The following is an 18,132-nucleotide window of genomic DNA, read 5'->3' as shown; positions in this document are numbered from 1 at the left end:
TTACTCTGTTGGGTGTTATTAGCACTTCAACAGAGAGTAGTCCTAAATCCAGTTCAGTCAAAGGTCAGATCTTTGCTACCTGAAATTTTCTTATAACTAGATCCATGAGCTGAGACAAAGGGATGTCATCTTTTATCCACTGCTAATCCTAAAGTCAGCTGCGGGCTGTGTTGACCATTGATGACTATTTAGACAAATGTAGTCTAAAATAAATGTTACCCATATTTAACCTGGTTTAGAATCAGTTGGCTCATAGGTTTAATTAACACCAGCTTAGCAAATGTCTGTGTCTGTAGAGATAGTAATTTTTAAGTAATATTTAAACAAACTGCTGTCAACCGAGGAACATTCAGCCAAAAATGGAAAGGGGCCGTGTCATGTTTGAGTTTTGTCACATGCAGGTCTGTGTGATGTGTGTTAGGAAACAAGACTTCTTCAGTAATTTCACATGCCAAGAATGGAGGCAGAATGTCCAAAAGGACCAGTACAGTTGTTGCTCCTGTAATAGCCTTACACCAGACCCTAAATGCTGACTCCCTGAATAAAGAGAGAAGGTTCTTCAGGTTTGTGGCCGGGGGTGCTGCAGGATCTAACACATCATTGAAGGCACAGCGCTGTGTGCTCCCCAAGAGCTGCAGGTGATGACTTGCAAACAAGGTGTGTGTGCAACCAAAATGCAAGCACTTGCAACGTGGTGAATTTTTATTTCCTGCTCAGTCACCAGCTTGTCTAGATTACTAAATGTTTCTCACAAAATAAAGTCAAAAATCTTTTGAGGTCAACAGCCTGCACTTATAACTTCCTCAGTAGATTTCAGTCTTTGCTGCTTTGAAGGGAAGATTCTGTTTATATCTATCTATCTATCTAATCTATCTAATCTTAAAACTTCAGCTAAAAATTAAATTGAAAGTCCTAAACAAAATACATGGCAAGCAGAAGTAAAAGTGGGTGATCTGATTTCCTTGACAGCTTCTGCATTCTGTTAATTACTGACGAAGTCCTCACTGTGAGCATGTTAGTAGTTCTCTGCATTAATGTTTATCAATATTATTATTTCTGCAGAGTTTTTAGGGACTCTGTGCATTTCCTGTGACTTTCTTACACTTATTTTCCATGACTAGGGAGTTGCATTGTTGCTCTCAAGTAGAAAAGCTGTACTTGGTTATCACACCCTTAATGATAGTTGTGTTCTGGTTTGTGATATATGCCTTAAGGCTTCACAGCGATTTGGAGATTTTGGGGGCTTTATTGTCATCACTATTTGGCTTAGCTCAGTCAGAGAAGGTCTGAATTTTTTCCCAATAAACTTCAGTTCTGTCACGTGGAAAAGCTCATTTTCCATTTACTTTCTGGTGCTCATTAGGATTTGCCCTAACAAGGGTTTGGTAACAAGCTGTACTAAAGTGATGTGTCTTGATCCTATTGCATCCCAATCCATGAAGCTCCATGTAACCCCACCCAGGAGTGTGTTTGAATTCTCATCAGCAAATGAGCGATGCCTGCACTGCCTTTCCTATGGCTGCAGAGTGGTTTGAGCTCTGGGGAATGCAGCATTTACTTGTTCTGTGTTTGGGCTTTCTAAGTGATGTTACCCATCACAGTGTACATCCCTATTTGCTCACATGGTGAGCGCTGTACTTTTTAGTTCAACTCTCAAAATAACTTTTGTTGCAATTGTTAGCTAAAATAACATAGATATAATTACTTTGGTAATAATTCTTCTAATGATTCAAAGTAATGTGGCTTACATTTTTTTAAAAATGTAGTAATTATTTTGGCTGACACCTATTTTCTTGCAAATGCAAGAATAATTTTGTGATATGATCTGTAAGGATTTAGTTACTTATGATGATTGTTATATTTCCACATGCCCACAGGAATAAACTGGAGTCTGTTAAGTTTCAGAGATTGTTTAATAATTTATCGTTCCAATTTTCTGTATTTCAGCCCCTGATGTGTGATAGTAAATGGAGTTATTTCACTTTTCTCTTCAAAAGCAGTGCAGAAAGTACACTTCCTTCTTATTTTTTACAGCTGGCACTGTATGTGCTGTCATTCCTGGAACCCAGGGACCTTCTGCAGGCAGCCCAGACTTGTCGTTACTGGAGAATTCTGGCTGAAGATAATCTTCTCTGGAGAGAGAAATGCAAAGAGGAGGGTAAGGCTGAGCAAAATGATGGATGTAATGGTCGAAGTGTTGCCATCATAAAAAGTGCAGTTCATTTACATAATAAGCTTAAAGTTTTACAAAGGCAATTCATGTGACTTCAGATTTAGTGCTAGTTATGCTTTAAGCTACATGGTATGTATCTCTGTTGAAAGCAGGAAATAGAAATAATCCATGGAGCACTAGAGTTTAGGCTTGAATGTCTTGTTTATAAAGCATGCTAGTTGCATGTTTTTAGAATACAGCTGGGATTGCTTTTTGAGGATTGTGTTTATTCAAAATGGAACCAAAAGAAATAACAGCTGAGGTGTAAAAATGATAGGAGTATAGCCTGGCAGTTGCAGCATGGAGGAAAAACTGTTTTGTTGGTTGGTAGAAAGGCTGCTGTAATTTCACATCACTTGCAGGGTAATTAAGGCAGAGATGGCACACGGTAGTGGGAGAAGGTGCTAAAAGGTTTGCTTGGAGAGGGACACACAGTCCATTAGCCACATGGCTGTTATCCTGCTCATGCCAATTCAAGAAGATATGGTGCTCCAGCACTGATATGAATGGGCAAGAAAAGGCTCCCGTGAAAGTAGCCGTGTATTTGTGTACATGGAGAATGCAAGCTCTTATTTTTAAGGATAATTATAGGAACAAGGAGTCTCTTTGGGCCAGGAGGAAAGGGAGGTGCAGAAGACCACATACATGTGATCCCAGAGCAGTCTCATCTTGGACACAGGACCCTGTCCAGACTGCCTTGGATTATGGAGACAAGGATTTCTGAGGGGTTGATGCAAAGGCTTCAAAAAACAAAACAATGTCAGTTGTAGCTGGCTATTTGTGAGGGCACCTAATTTGTTTTCTTTTGTGACGGAAAGCAGGTGTCTGACCTCCTAAATCTTCTCTAAAGATTCTCCTCTTAAAAAATTCAGTGAAAATGCATTAAAAGGACAGAGTGAGAAAAAAGGAGAAGGTTGAGAGGGGAATGAGCTTACGTTCCTGAGCTTACAAGTAAGAATAAATACATCCAGGCAGGAGAGCACAGGCAAGCAGGCCAGTATTGCAGCCTGCTTAGCCTCAGTGAGCTGCTCAGTAACACGAAGGAGCCCTTAATTCAAGATTGCAGGCAGAGACGGGGCTAAAGGCAGAAGAGTGAAATCCACATACTGGCAAGACACAAGACTCCTGCCAGTAATGAAATGCAGTGGAGAGAAGAGCTGCATAGAAAAGAGAGCAGGGTGAGAGAATTGTAAAAAAAGCTGTATCTGTAGTAGCAAGGGTAAAACAAAGCTCTGCTGCTTAAGTGTCAAGTCAGAAAGGGCACAGCTATACTTAAATTCCAGCCAAGAGAGGACAATGCCAAAAGCACTCAGCCTTTCAGATCAGAAAAGTAATTAAAAGCTCACTAATACCAGGAGTCACAGTGAACTTAAAGGTAATGAAGATGGGTGACCAGAGTGGATAACCACAGACGGAAAGGTTGACTTCTTGAACTGTTCCAGAATAAGCATATAAGTGGTTAAGGAGGTTTTTGGACAGTACCCATTTGTAAAAGGCAATATTCTGCTGCATTGTCTCGGAAAGGGGGATCCAAACCCGAGCTAGGAGGTTGCCAGCAAGGAATGATGAACTAGAGCATTTTCAGTTGTGATTATGGTAATGATTATGCTGAGCTGACAAGGACAGACAGAGTATAAATCTCTGAGGAGCAGGGTGGTGTCACTGACACACAAATGTTGGCATGCAGGAGATTGTTACATTTCCGCCATATTTTAATGTCAGGGGTCACAGTAAAGGTTTGGGAGGGAAAGTGTTTTCTTTGGGTGGCCTAATCTCTTCCCCCCCCCCCCCACTTTTCTAAATTCCATTTTAGGAATTGATGAACCATTGCATATCAAGAGGAGGAAAGTAATAAAGCCAGGCTTTATACACAGTCCGTGGAAAAGCGCCTACATCAGACAGCACAGGATTGATACCAACTGGCGGCGAGGAGAGCTGAAATCGCCCAAGGTGAGGTTCTGAGCTCTGTGCACGGGGCCGTGAACAAAGCGGCATCAGCTCGTGGCTTGGGTTCTTTCCTTTGGACAAACAAGATTATCCATGCAAAAAAAGCAGTGAATTGCTACAGAAAAAAATAATAATTCGTGTTTTAGCTTATCCTGGCTTTAAATTATATTCTGACCACCATTTTGGCAATGTGTTACTTTTCATACTGCAGAACCCTTTCACTGCTCTTCTAAGAATTTCTGTACAATTTTGTGAATTCTATAAATATGTCGGTCTTCTTGAGACAGGTAATCATGGAAACTTGATTTGAAATACTTATATTTAAACATACAGGCACATATATTGTACATATATAGGTGTATATGTATGTATTGGTAGAGCTGGGTCATGTTGCAACCTAAAAATACTCCACAACTGTTCTGTGATCAATTCATGCTTTATTTTCAAATATATTATTCTAAATTGAGCAGCACAAGACAATAACTTCATTCTGTGTTAAGATGTCTTTGGGGTTTTCTAAATGTTAAAATTATTTTAATGACATTGATATTTTTCTTTACATCCTTTCCTAATGTGAAGACATGAAGCAATATTTCAAACCTTTTGTAAATAAAATAGCAACTCTGATAATGAGCAAGCAGCCGAAATGTCAAGAAAAGCCATATTCATGGCTTTTTAAGGTTTTAAGGCAATTTACCTATTTTCTTAATTAAAAATAACAAACTAAAATAAGAACAAAAGAACTCCCTTGGAAAACCTATGGCTATATCCTGCTGTTTATTTGGCTGTGACTTATGTACATCTCTGGCAACAGTTCTGTATTTCTTGCGTTGATGTGCCACATCAAGTTATCTTGGAATTATTATTAAAATTACAGCCTCTGGCGTTATCCAAATGCCATTTCATTTCAACAAACATCTTAAAAATGTTTGAATATCTTAAATAAAAAATAGTTCATCCTATGTATTCTACTAAGAATTTTTTTTGGCTGTATTGCAATAAGATATACAGAATTACAGTTTTTCCAAAATGAAGCATTGAAAATCCCACCTCTGTAAAGCAACATTCTAGTCCCCATTCCCAGCACATGGAATTGTTGCTTTTGTTTCCATTTAATTGAGTTGATGGTTTTCCAGTTTTGACTTTGGTGCTGACTGGCATTTAACAAAATACAATGCTTGGCTGATAAGGGAAAAAAAATAGATGTAGTCAGCCTTGACCACTGAAATACAAATACTCAGCAAATAATCAGCCCATCCTTTTCATTCAAGATTGAAACAAAAGGTAACAGTAAATTGAAAAGCAACTGAAAAATAAAGAGATGCAATAACTGCAGAGGAATAGAGCAGTGTCCAGTTACTAATTCAGCCCACTTTTGTTAGCGCTTTTTCCTGGTACTTTCAGGAGGTTTGCAGTAGCTGTAGTGTGCCTGCTAAGCAATGCAGCATCACTCCATGGAAGGAGGGAAACACCTTCTTTGGTCCCAGCTGGCGGTAAATTAGACTTGACACACGGGATTAAGGGGCCTTATTATTACTGAAGCAACTCTAGCATTTTGTAATTTATGAATCAGAAGAGCACTTTGTTTTTCCTGCTTCTCTAATCTCCTGCATTAAATGGTGACTGTTGCTTTTGTGTTCTCGGTTGCCAGGTGCTGAAGGGCCACGATGACCACGTGATCACGTGCCTGCAGTTCTGCGGGAACCGCATCGTGAGCGGCTCCGACGACAACACGCTCAAAGTCTGGTCAGCAGTGACAGGCAAGGTGAGGTGGCTGCTCTGCTGGATTCCTTGGGAAACGAGGCACAGGCAGAGCGGTGCCACAGCAAAAACGCTGCTGTGCCATCAGACCGTGCTGCAGGGTGGCCTTTGGTGCTCTGGGGCAGCAATCAAAGGTGTACCGGATAAACATGTGGGTTGCCTCTTCCCACACAGAAACTCCTCCAGTTCAAAAAAGTCACCTTGATGTGAAATTGCAATGCTGCTCATGTTACCACTAGCATATATCCTTGTTCTCTTGGCAATTCTCCTATTCTTGTGGAGTCGTTTGTGACATGGATTTTAAAGAATTTGTACAGAAACATTACTTTGTCTTCCTTAAAGCTTAACTTAGGCTGCATTTACTGCTCTGGATCTCTTTTTCTCACTTATCTTGTAGCATTCTTTCTGTTGTTTTCAGATTTTTGCAATGGAATATTCATTTTACTGGCTCAGATTTCAAATACAGAGTTTGTTTTTCTTTCCAAGCTACTATATTGCTGAGCCATCAAAAAAAAAAAAAAAAAAAATTAACTTGCTTTAGGTTTAAATATTTCCTATTAAATTAGATCCAGCTCAGGCAGGAATTTAATAAGCTTCAATAATTTAATTCTGGCTTAGAGGAGCAAAACAATATGTGCAATCAAAAAGACAGTGCTGAGCATTTCAGTCATGTTAGAACATCACAGCTACTCAGCCCACAGGTTTGTTTTTTTTTGAGGTGACTGACCGACCAAGGGTGTAGAAAAGGCCTTGGGGAAACAGTACTTTTTCCTTTTAGACTGGTATTGTGTGCACTTAGCTTGGTTTTAATGGTATAGATAACAACAGGACAGCTGCTGAGGATAACGTGTCTAAGATGTAAAAGGTATCCACTTCATAATGTGGAAGCTGAATGTATTCAGCATTTGTCATTGCATGCCCAGAAGATCCTTGAAGGGATTGTTAATCCTACTGTGGGTAAGGATAAAATGAAGAGCCACAGGCAGCCTCACCCTGCTGCTGTTGGCTTCCCTACAACAAACTGTCTAATGAAGGATCCCATAATGAAATTTACATCTATTTTAATTGAAAAGGGCAACCTAAACACAAATGAAAAATACTTTCTTTGTACATACCACACTCCTAAAAGCAAAATGTTCTCTTAAATATATCAAATTAAGCACAGTGGCATGACTTAACAATTACTGTTCAGTAATTTTTTGAAAGTAATTACAAAACCTAGTGTGGCCATTTACCCCAAACCTTTAAGAGAGCCAGAAATTGTATCTGAAAGATAGAAGCATGCTGTATCAGCCCTCATGCTTACTGATGCTGAAGAATTAATAAAATAAAGAAACCCTAAAGGTTGGTTTGTGCAAATGAACATGACTAAATAATTCCCTTGACAGATGTAAAGCCCAAAATAAGAATTCTGTGTTCTTACTGCTTTAACAGGATGATTTCTTAAAATATGAGCACATTGGATGAAATAAGAAAAAAAGAGAACTGTAGAAATGAACATCAGCTATGAACTGAAAAAGATGGATTTGATAGCAGTGAATTAAGCCAGGAGCCAGTAATTGCAGAAAACTGGTTTAAAAATTGTTGAAGAACAGTACAACAAAAAAACCAAACCATTTTCAAGGATGCTAGAAAGAACAGGATATTAACAACAGGAATTACTATACTGTCAGTGATGCAGAAAAATACTTTGGAAGAAAATTCATGTGATGGAAATACAGCATGCAGTGATAATAGAACATTTCAGCAGAAACTCATGCTTACTACTGAAGTTATGGTTTTTCTTATTAGAGTTGATCCAGATAATCTGTATTTGATTTTTTTTTTTTCCTAAAGTAACCTTTGGCTTAATATTAGTGCATTTTCAAAAGGTATGATTACAAGGAGAAGATCCAGGACAGGACAGTTAGAAGGCCAAAATACATCAATGTTTAAATGGAGTAACCTGAAAGACTGGGTATTTAGGATACACTATCTCAGATGAAAAATGTTGGACTGCGTCAAGAGGAGTCAGCTAACAGTTAAAGGAAGGCCACGGCAATTAATGCCACTTAGCATTAGATTACAGAAAAAGAGATCCTCAAACTGCCTTGACCTCTTTTCTCATGCAGTTACAGGTTTGACTGATAAAAATAATAGTGCAGAAGTAGATGGCTGTGCGCACTGAAAGACTCTATACCCATGACAGAACTGAAGAAAATAGAATAATGCAAAAATCAACATGGCACATATTTAAATGGGTTAGAAAATGGGTAATTATAGAGATCATGTTGTTAAAGTAAATGTAGAATCTTCATGGAGTATCTTTCTAGAGGAGTCTTGCAAGGATCTTTCCTTGTCTGTACTAATTAGCATTTATTGCTGCCTGGTGGGAAACCATATATAGTGATTACTTGTAGTGTAGGGAAAACAGGCTGGGAGACAGAGACAAGCCATTGTTGCGGGCCGACAGGGGTTTTATAGAAGAAGGTGTGAGCAAACACTGTCTGTACATGGTGAGAAATCATGTCATACATTTGGGATCAGAGAAGGGAGGCTGTGCTTATGTAGTGTGGGATTCTCTCCTGGGCAGCAGTAAAGCCTGATAAAGGTCCGAAACATGGTTTTGCAGGAGTGATGCTGTAGCTGTGGTTTACAGAGAGCAGTGTTTCTTGGATAAACAAACAGAAAAATACAAAAAAAAAATATATGGTTTATAGATTGGTGGTAAAACTACCAAGTGCGTGCTCTTTCCACTTCTAACACACTTCAAAAAGCTATTGGAAATCCTGCAGTGACTCAGAAAAATGCCAGGAACATGACTCAGGGCTGCAAAACATGTCCTTGTATTGAGAAATGTGAAAAGACAGCTTAGTTTGTCAAGGGAAAGATTACAAGAAAAATTCCTTATAGTTGAAGTACCAACAATTGAGAGAGAAATTTGATGAGTATTTTTTAAAAAGGGGAATTTATTTGTTGGATCAGAAAGAAGTCTCGGGGTCTTCTGGCTCTTGCTATGGGAGCCGGCTCTTACCTCCAAGATTGGTTTTTCTTAAAGTATCCATTCCCTTGTGTCAAAAGGGTAACTAAGGAAAATGTTTCTTTTCAGTGTTTGAGAACACTGGTTGGGCACACAGGCGGAGTGTGGTCATCACAGATGAGGGACAATATCATCATCAGCGGCTCTACAGACAGAACGTTGAAAGTCTGGAACGCCGAGACCGGGGAGTGCATCCACACCTTGTACGGACACACCTCCACCGTGCGCTGCATGCACCTCCACGAGAAAAGGTGAGGCTTGCTGCAGAGCTGCAGCCACAGCCTGGCCCTGCATTTACACACTCGTGCTCACAGAAACCTGGGGACCTCATCCAGCACCGAGTGAGCACAAACCAGGCAAAACATAGATCAGCACAGGGGAGGAGATGATTAATAGGAGCAGAAGCATGAGAATACTAAATGAAGAACTGGAAATTGAGTCATGTACTTCAAAAAGTCGCAGTCTGCCTTATTTCAAAGCTAATTCTTTGTTACACCATGATCCAGTCTCCCACACGGAATAATTTCGTCTTTTGTCAATGTTACAAACTTTTACTCATTTTACCAAATAACCTTCTAAGTATTGTCACTGAAGTATTTTATTTAACTGATTATAACATAATTTTTGCAATAATCATGTCTTGATTCAACAAACATTAGCAGAGCTCTGTTACTTGGCTGTGGTATGGAGTTGTTGACAGATTGTTGGTTGCATTTCTTTTTTTTTTGAAGAATAATGAGGTTTTTCTATGTAAATTCCATTAATGTTCATTCCATCTCATTTCTGTTATTGCCTAAAAACCCTTATAGAAATATAAATTGAAAGAAAAATCAGGCAGAATAACTGTTACTTTACTCAAAGTGAAATTCTAAAGATCTTTGTTTATTTGTTATAATTAGTCAACTCAGTTATTAAAACAGAATGCTCACAGCACTGGCTGGAGCTCACCATGTTCATAAGCTTTCGTAGGTAGATACAACAGTCCACAGAATTTCTCATGGCATTGTTTTGTTGTTGAGGAATGAAGTGCCTTTTTAAATGTTGATTGCTAATTATATCAAATAGTCAGATCCTGAGGAGGTGAGTAGAGCAAGGAAGAACACTCCAGTCATTTGAGACCCCATTAAAATGTCACACCAAGCCAGAACTTCGGTGGCTGATGCACCAACTCTATCTAATGTCCCAAATTAAAACTCGGAACCCATTTGCAGCCAGGCTGGATTGCTGCAGTACTTCCATGTGCAGTGCTGAGTACAGGAGGGCTCTCTCGTTGCTGCAGGGTGGTCAGTGGCTCTCGAGACGCGACGCTGCGAGTGTGGGACATAGAGACGGGCCAGTGTTTACATGTCCTGATGGGCCACGTCGCTGCAGTTCGGTGCGTTCAATATGATGGCAGAAGGGTTGTAAGTGGTGCATATGATTTTATGGTCAAAGTGTGGGATCCAGAGACAGAGACCTGTCTGCACACACTGCAAGGGCATACTAACAGAGTCTACTCGTTACAGGTATGTGCTTTTTATCTGTTGCTTTAGTTTCCTTAAGTAATATTTAAAGTCAGTTTATTTCATCTTGTTTATTAAATTATGGGTACCTAGTACAGAATTATACAGACCACAAGCATACAGAGACATCTGTAATAAACCCCTCTTTCATTTTGTTACACTAGTTATATGTTGTCTTAATTTAGAAACTGAATTTTTTTTTAGAGTAGCATTTTTTAAAAGCACCCAGTACAATAAAGCCCATATCTCTATACCAGCAAATTACGTTGTTTTGTAGATTGATGGTTGTTTGACTGAGATTTTTTTTTTCAAATATTGCATGTATTTTGCAGTTATGTTTTTATTTTCCTCAAGATATTCCAAACTTATTGTTTTAAATAAATCAGAGGATATAGCAATTGACAGTGTGCCAAAAACCCTATTGGATTAATGTTCTGATTTCTGGAGATCTGTTTATCCTCATTTTCTAGTCCCATCTTCCAATTCTAAACTATAATTCACAGTAAGGCTGAACCTAAAATTTTAATGATCCTATGTAAATCTCTAGCTTTCTACTTCCTCTTCTCTAAGTACAGGCCAGATGTACAAGTGTGAGGCTGTTTCAACAGCAACATGTTAATGTAGGTGCAGGTTATTATGGTGCTGCTTTGTGGCATCTCTCTATTGCCCACCAGTTACCCACAAAGCTGGCAAAGATACACACAGACTTCATGTCTTTGGTCTTCTTACCTTTACTAACCCAAAACATCATCTTGTTCATTCATAGAGTCAAAGCATCACTTCCAGGCATTGAAAGGCAAAAGAAATTAATTTCATGCTTGTGCCTGTTCACACCACAATCTGGCAGGACTTGAAAAAGAAATCAACAAAGACAGTTCAAAATTGGGAAATGGCATTCAGCATGTAACTGCTCTGGTTAGTGACTCAGAAAGTGAAGCTCAGTGCTAGAGACATTTTTCATAAAGTATTTCATATCTCCCCATAATATATTAAATATGAACAAAGTTCCTAATTGGTTTCCTTTCCCAAAAATATGTAGCAAAAACTCCAGCCCTTCTCTTACATTCATATGCTGAGGAGTGTTCTCTAGACAAGCAGAAAGCAAGTTAAAAATGCTTACCTACCTACCTACCTACCTACCTACCTACCTCTCAAAAATATTCTGAGGATTTATTTTGTGGGAGGCAGTTTGGGAGCAGATGTTTCTCTGCCTTTTCTTCACCACTGGGTCTTGTTTTAGCTTACAAATATTTATGTCTTGCTCTGGTACTGTAGTAATAATGGATCAAATGAGTGGGTTGTGTTGCACATCAATATGTTCTGAAACAAAGGGGAAGGGGCTCGGGGAGGGCAAGCTGGAGGCTACAGGTGCTTACAGGTTTGGAACAGAAAGATTCTTTAAAATTGCCTAATGGCTCCTGTCCTTCAGCCTGAAGTAGCCCCAAACAGCAGAACTCCCATAAACAGAATAATCAGATGGAATAAGCCTGTCCTCCACGTCAGGTTTTATTATCTCTCCATACTTCCCCATGTGTAGACCTAATATTTTCCAGAGATCCTTATGCAGCAGTTGAAGACCACTAACCATGCTGAGTTTTCTTACTTTTTCTTACCTGCCTTTGCAGTAACCCACAGATTTTCAAGGTTCATGGATAACTCACTGATCCAAACCATTGTTTGTTTCACTGCAGCACCATCAATTTCTCTGGATGCCCAGCCTTAAACCTTTCTTTCTGAATACCTTAGAACATGGAATACAGCTAGTTTGCAGGAAAGGGGGAAAAGAATTCAAAATTTGTTACATCAATCAGGTTTAATTCTTTTTAGGATAGAAAAATATTTTCTAGTGTTCCCAAGTCTGTTGGGCTATCTGGCAGTCCTTGTCTTTTTATCTGATGTCAGATTATTTCCCATCCTCTTTTGAAAGCAGGGGACCCAAAAGAGGGTCCAGTCAAAGTCTTATCAATGCTTGCTAGAAGTGAAAGGATATTTTTATGCCTTCCATTCAGATACCAGAGGGTCTTTTTTAGTGTATTTTCACCAGGAATGCAGTGCATGCAGCAGATAAGCAGTCTGTGTGCCAGTCACTCTCCATTCTTTTGAATCTAGGTGCCATGCCCAACCATGTCTGACTGCAGAGATCTAAGATACTCATTTTCTCTGGGTCTTAGAAGAAGCGGCAGCCCCAGATAGTTGAGTTCCCTTAACTGGGTTTGTTGCTTGCCTTATCAGGTACCAGTAGGTCCACATGGACAAGTAGTGTCAGATTGCCTTAAATATAACCAAGATTCCTGTCCAGCCTCCCTTCTCCCAGGCTGCAGCTGTACCTTCATTCGTTCCCTGCCAAGTTCAGATCTTCACACTTTTCACTTCACTTTTACACTCTTTGCCTTTGGTCAGTTCTACTCTTTCAAATGTCACTCCAATCCTAATGAAAATAGTAAATGCCAGACCTCTCTGAAACTCTTTCTGGTATCTCTGATAGCACTCTGAACAAAGTAATAGTATCCCTGCCTCAGATTTGTCTCCTTCATTGAAAATACAACCAAGACATTCACTGTTTCACATGGCTTTTTACTCTGTCGTGGAAAAAAATCATATTGGTTAAGATAGTTTTCACACAAATCTGTGTTTGCTGCTACTTACCACATTACAAAAGGCTTAAAAGTTCCTTGTGGAAATTGAAGTCAGGCTGATTGATCCATAATTCCCCTATCCCATCATCTTCAGTAAAGGAAGGAATTGTATTTGCCATCTGAAACTTGCCTATCTTTCATGGGTTCTCAAAGGTAGCAGCAGATGTCTCTGGGACTGTCTTAAAACAACTTCCCTTATGTGATTTTGTTCCCTCATTCTAGCAAAAGCTTGTACTCATTTGTCACTGGCATTAGTGCTGTGAGCCTACGCTCACATGGCTGAGGACTGAGACAAAAAGAAGTTAAATAGTTGGCCTCAATCAGTGTTTCCTTCCCACTGAGGACAAATGAGGGGTTTTTGGCCTTCCTCTTGGTGGTTTTTTTGTTGTTTTGTTTTGTTATGTTTTTGGTTGGGAGTTTTTTACACAATAATGAAATGGCTCTTGCTAGTTTTATCTTATGTTGTGCCCTGCCTTTCTGGTTTTGTCCCAGTGTGCTCTTTTATACACATCTATTGATCTAGTTTCTACTTTTTGTACAATTCCTTGTGGTTTAGCCAAGTGGGTCTCAGTAATTTACAATACTTCCTATCTTTCTTTTACACAGGATAGTTTGTGTCTTTAAGAAACTGCCAACTGTCCTGAACTCTTCTTCCCCTCAGAGAATAGATACATAAAATCCTCATGGGAAACAAGTCTAGGGTTTTTTAAGTATTCCTTCTTGAAGCCCACTGGTTTTATTCTACTGCTATTTCCTTTTTTTGAGAACCCTGGACTCTTATGTCATTGTCTCTATAGCTCAAGCTATTTTCCACCTTTCTGTTCTCTACATGGTCAGTCCTCTTGGTCAAAAGAATCTCATATCTTAGCCTACAACGACTGGAAGGTTACACTTCCTTACTGCACACCATTAGGGTTACAAAAGCTAAATTCCACATTTTTCAATTACATTTCCTTCAATTTTCTTATGTTATGATTTTTTGTGTAGATGATTCTGGAATAACGTTGTTGTTCTCCTGCTTAAACTCTCTCTGACTTGTAAAAAGCTGTGTTGGTTTTTTAACATCTCCTTTAGGAAAAGTACTTTCTCTTACTGTTGCACACTGCAGGGTGGTCAGGATGTGCTGTGTTTAAAGGGGATGTATTGCACTTCAAAGACCAGTGGTTCAGAGTCTCTTTTCAAACCACGTCCCTCAAGAGCCCACATGTCTTGAACAGAAAATTGCACTGACCACGAAGCACCTGCTGTGGTATCAAACGTGGCCATCTCTACTGAGTTCTTCCTTTGTACTGCAAAAATGTTTCTGAATATATATAGTATCTAACCTTGCATTTAGTGAATGAAATGCTTAATAGCCTTCTTTGTAAAGTCCCAATATAATTGTTTGTAATAGATTTACCTTTCTTGTAGTTTGATGGTATCCATGTGGTGAGTGGATCTCTTGACACTTCCATCCGAGTTTGGGATGTGGAGACAGGCAACTGCATTCACACTCTGACAGGCCACCAGTCACTCACAAGTGGAATGGAACTCAAGGACAATATACTTGTGTCTGGGAATGCTGATTCTACAGTCAAAATCTGGGACATTAAAACAGGACAATGTTTACAGACATTGCAAGGTAAGTTTAAACTACCTTCATGTCAGTCAAGCAGCCTACAGTTATCTGTACTAGAGATTTTACATAAAGAAACTGTAAAATAATTATGTACAAAGAAACAAGCACTGACCACTTGAAACTTAAATATTTTATTGATGACAGCTGTATGATCTTTTTCTGAGCTAGAAGAACAAAATGTATTTAATCTAATCTATTGAAATCACTTGCCTATTATGAAAGGCAGATGGTCTGGACTGATAGCAATTTGCTATGGGTATATTAGCCTAATAAGCCACAGAAATACGTAGGAAATTACATCTCAAAATAGACAGTCAATGTATTTATTTAGGGGTCACTTGAATGTTTCAAAGCCTACAGTTTAATTGGATCAGGAGGCAAAGTACACTGTCTGTTGCAATAAATCAAGAGATGCAAGTGGAAGATGTTTTCTTTATTTCAGTAAAAAGAAAGATTTTTTTTCTCCATGTTGACAGTTGCCACTCAGGCATCATGCACACAAACACATGGTTGTGTTTCTCCCCACAAAAAAAGGTCTTAAATAATTTTTGTATATTACATGCAGCAGTGCTGGCTGGAGCAGAGAATTAAATTTCCCTGTAAAGCAAACTCTGCTGCTTTAACATATATATTTATATGTCAGCATATAACTGTCAGTGTTTACTGATGCAGTAATCTCATAACAACACTTCAAAGGGACTTGAAGACAAACTCTTACAGTGGTCACCTCATTGAGGATGGTTAAGTTCATTCTCGTGGACGTCCAGTTTGCCCAGCTGCCAATATATACAGCACATTGAGATCACTGAAACAAAGAAGAAAATACTGGGGAATTTTTTAATACCTGTTTTCACTTCTTGAAAGCAGGCAAGGCTTCTGCACCTTTCAATGTACAAACCCAGGAGTTATAACAGATAGTTCTCTAATAGATGGAAAGAGCTGTATGCAAATAGCGAGGTGTTTATTCTAGATGCAGCACTGCCTGACATTGCTTTCTAATTAATTACAAACAGAAATGTTTTTGTTTACCCTTACAGGTCCCAACAAGCATCAGAGTGCTGTGACCTGTTTACAGTTCAACAAGAACTTTGTAATTACCAGCTCAGATGATGGGACTGTAAAACTTTGGGACTTGAAAACGGGTGAATTTATCCGAAATCTAGTCACATTGGAGAGCGGGGGAAGTGGAGGCGTCGTGTGGCGAATCAGAGCTTCTAACACAAAGCTGGTGTGCGCAGTCGGGAGCCGCAACGGGACTGAGGAAACAAAGCTGCTGGTGTTGGACTTTGACGTCGATATGAAGTGAAGGGCAGAAAGATGAATTTGTCCGAACGTGTAGACGATGTTCTCCTTTCCCTCCCCCCTGAAAAAAAAAGAAAAAAGAAAAAAAAGAAAAAGGAAAAAAATCCCTTGTCCTTGGTGGTGCAGGATGTTGCCTTGGGGCAACAGATCCTAAAGACCTACAGACTACGAAGGAGAAGACAAAGATGACAAACTATAACTGACAAGAGAGGCTTTTGCTGTCTCGTCACATAAAAAGGCTACACTTTTGACCGGGGCAGCTTTGCAAAAATCCAACTTTAGAAATGAAACCAGGTGCAATTAATTTCTTTACTTTCCTCCAAATGCTCCTTGAGCAATTCGGAGTGAAAAAAAAGAAAATGTTAGAGTTCTTGTTAACAGATAGTTATTTTACCACAAAGATCTTGAAATAAGCTGCACAGGCGAGCCTGCTCGTGCAGCCCTGGGTCAGCCTGGGTCCCAGCAGCCCCTCCGAGCAACGCGCTGTCCCCAGCCCCGCTCCCAGCTGGGGGTTGGACCGGACTCCCTCCAAGGTCCCTTCCAACCTCCACGAGCAGTCACTGGTTGACTTTCAAAAACTAGAGAGCATCTGCAATGAGAAAAACAAAAACAAAGAGTCCATTCCTGGTGTGGAAAAGCTAAAATATTACTGTGAATTGTTTTGTACAGTTTTATCAGAGCTTTTTCTTTTTTTTCTTTATTCCTCTTTTTTTTTTTTTTTTTTTTGCCAACCATTGCCAATGTCAATCACAGTATTAGCCTCTGTTTAATCTATTTACTGTTGCTTCCATCTACACTCTTCAATGCATAAGTTGCTCTGAGGTGGCAAGTTGTCCTGGATTTTGAGAGTCCTCTGATGGATTTAATTCGCAATGCTGGTGCTAGAAGTAGGTCTTCAATTACGGGATTGTTGTCCCACCCCTGTACTGTATTCCCAGTGGCCAAACTTATTTATGCTGCTAAATGAAAGAAAGAAAAGCAAATTATTTTTTTTTATTTTTTTTTCTGCTGTGACGTTTTAGTCCCAGACTGAATTCCAAATTTGCTCTAGTTTGGTTACAGAAAAAGACTTTTTGCCACTGAAACTTGAGCCAACTGTGCCTCTAAGAGGCTGAGAGTGGAAGAGTTTCAGACAATTAAGAGTGAAGTTTGCCTGCAAATAAAGAATTGAGTGTGTGTGCAAAGCTTATTTTCTTTTTTCTGGGCAAAAATTAAAACACATTCCTTGGAACAAAGCTATTGCAGCCTGTTCTGTGGGGAAATTTTTCTTTGTGAGGGCTGTGGTGAATGGAATGAACATACATTAAAAAAAAACTGACAAAATTTTTAAAAAATATTATAAAATACAAAAATTAAAATAAAGTTGCTGGTCAGTCTTAGTGTTTTACAGTATTTGAGAAAAAAACAACTGTTACAGTTATTGCTGGGAGGAACTGACAGAGCAAAAACTTAAGTTTTTGTAAAGATGTCACATACAAACAAAATGAGAAAAGAAAGAGTCAAATGGTTTGCCTCATTCTCCAAGAGCCACAACTCAAGCTGAACTGTGAAAGTGGTTTAACACTGTATCCTAGGCGATCTTTTTTCCTCCTTTTTTTTTGTTTTTGTTTTATTTATAGTCTGATTTAAAACAATCAGATTCCAGTTGGTTAATTTTAGTTATGTAACAACCTGACATGATGGAGGAAAACAACCTTTAAAGGGATTGTGTCTATGGTTTGATTCACTTAGAAATTTTATTTTCTTATAACTTAAGTGCAATAAAATGTGTTTTTTCATGTTAGTATGTCTTTTTTTAAATTTTTTTATTTTCTAGTTGTTAATTTAATATTATATATTAAATATAAAATAATATAATATATATATATATATATCCTGTGAGGGGTAAAGCAGGTGAAGTTGCTCATCTTACTGGTAGATGCTAAAATACATCTTGGGACTTTTTATATAACTCTTCCACAAACAGGTGTGTGAGTGTCCTCTCCTTCAGTTGCCATGTAGGATTTGTCACGTGGGTCTGGACAAACACGGGGGACAGACATTCACTGCTTCTCATGAGGAACGTGTCAGGACCTTGCTCAGGGGGGTGGGCAGCTATAAAAAGCTGCTAAAGTACGTAAAACTTCTTCCGATAG

General features: G+C 39.0%; 1 protein-coding gene across 2 annotated transcripts in view; it reads left to right on the top strand.

Moving 5' to 3' along the window:
- FBXW7 (F-box and WD repeat domain containing 7) overlaps positions 1-17,780 on the top strand; it is a 175,375-nt gene extending 157,595 nt beyond the window's left edge. For both annotated transcript variants that reach the window (XM_041479946.1, XM_041479947.1), the window contains 7 exons: positions 2,035-2,158; positions 4,026-4,162; positions 5,811-5,924; positions 9,009-9,190; positions 10,219-10,444; positions 14,488-14,698; positions 15,733-17,780. In XM_041479946.1, coding sequence (XP_041335880.1) covers positions 2,035-2,158; positions 4,026-4,162; positions 5,811-5,924; positions 9,009-9,190; positions 10,219-10,444; positions 14,488-14,698; positions 15,733-16,001 — 1,263 coding nt within the window. In that variant the 3' untranslated portion in view covers positions 16,002-17,780. The remainder of the gene's footprint in view (positions 1-2,034; positions 2,159-4,025; positions 4,163-5,810; positions 5,925-9,008; positions 9,191-10,218; positions 10,445-14,487; positions 14,699-15,732) is intronic.
- The last annotated feature ends 352 nt before the right edge of the window (positions 17,781-18,132 follow it).

The sequence above is a fragment of the Pyrgilauda ruficollis genome, unplaced genomic scaffold (genome assembly GCF_017590135.1).
Source record: "Pyrgilauda ruficollis isolate IOZ18807 unplaced genomic scaffold, ASM1759013v1 scaffold5, whole genome shotgun sequence".
NCBI lineage: Eukaryota > Metazoa > Chordata > Aves > Passeriformes > Passeridae > Pyrgilauda > Pyrgilauda ruficollis.
This window is presented reverse-complemented; position numbering and strand designations above follow the sequence as displayed.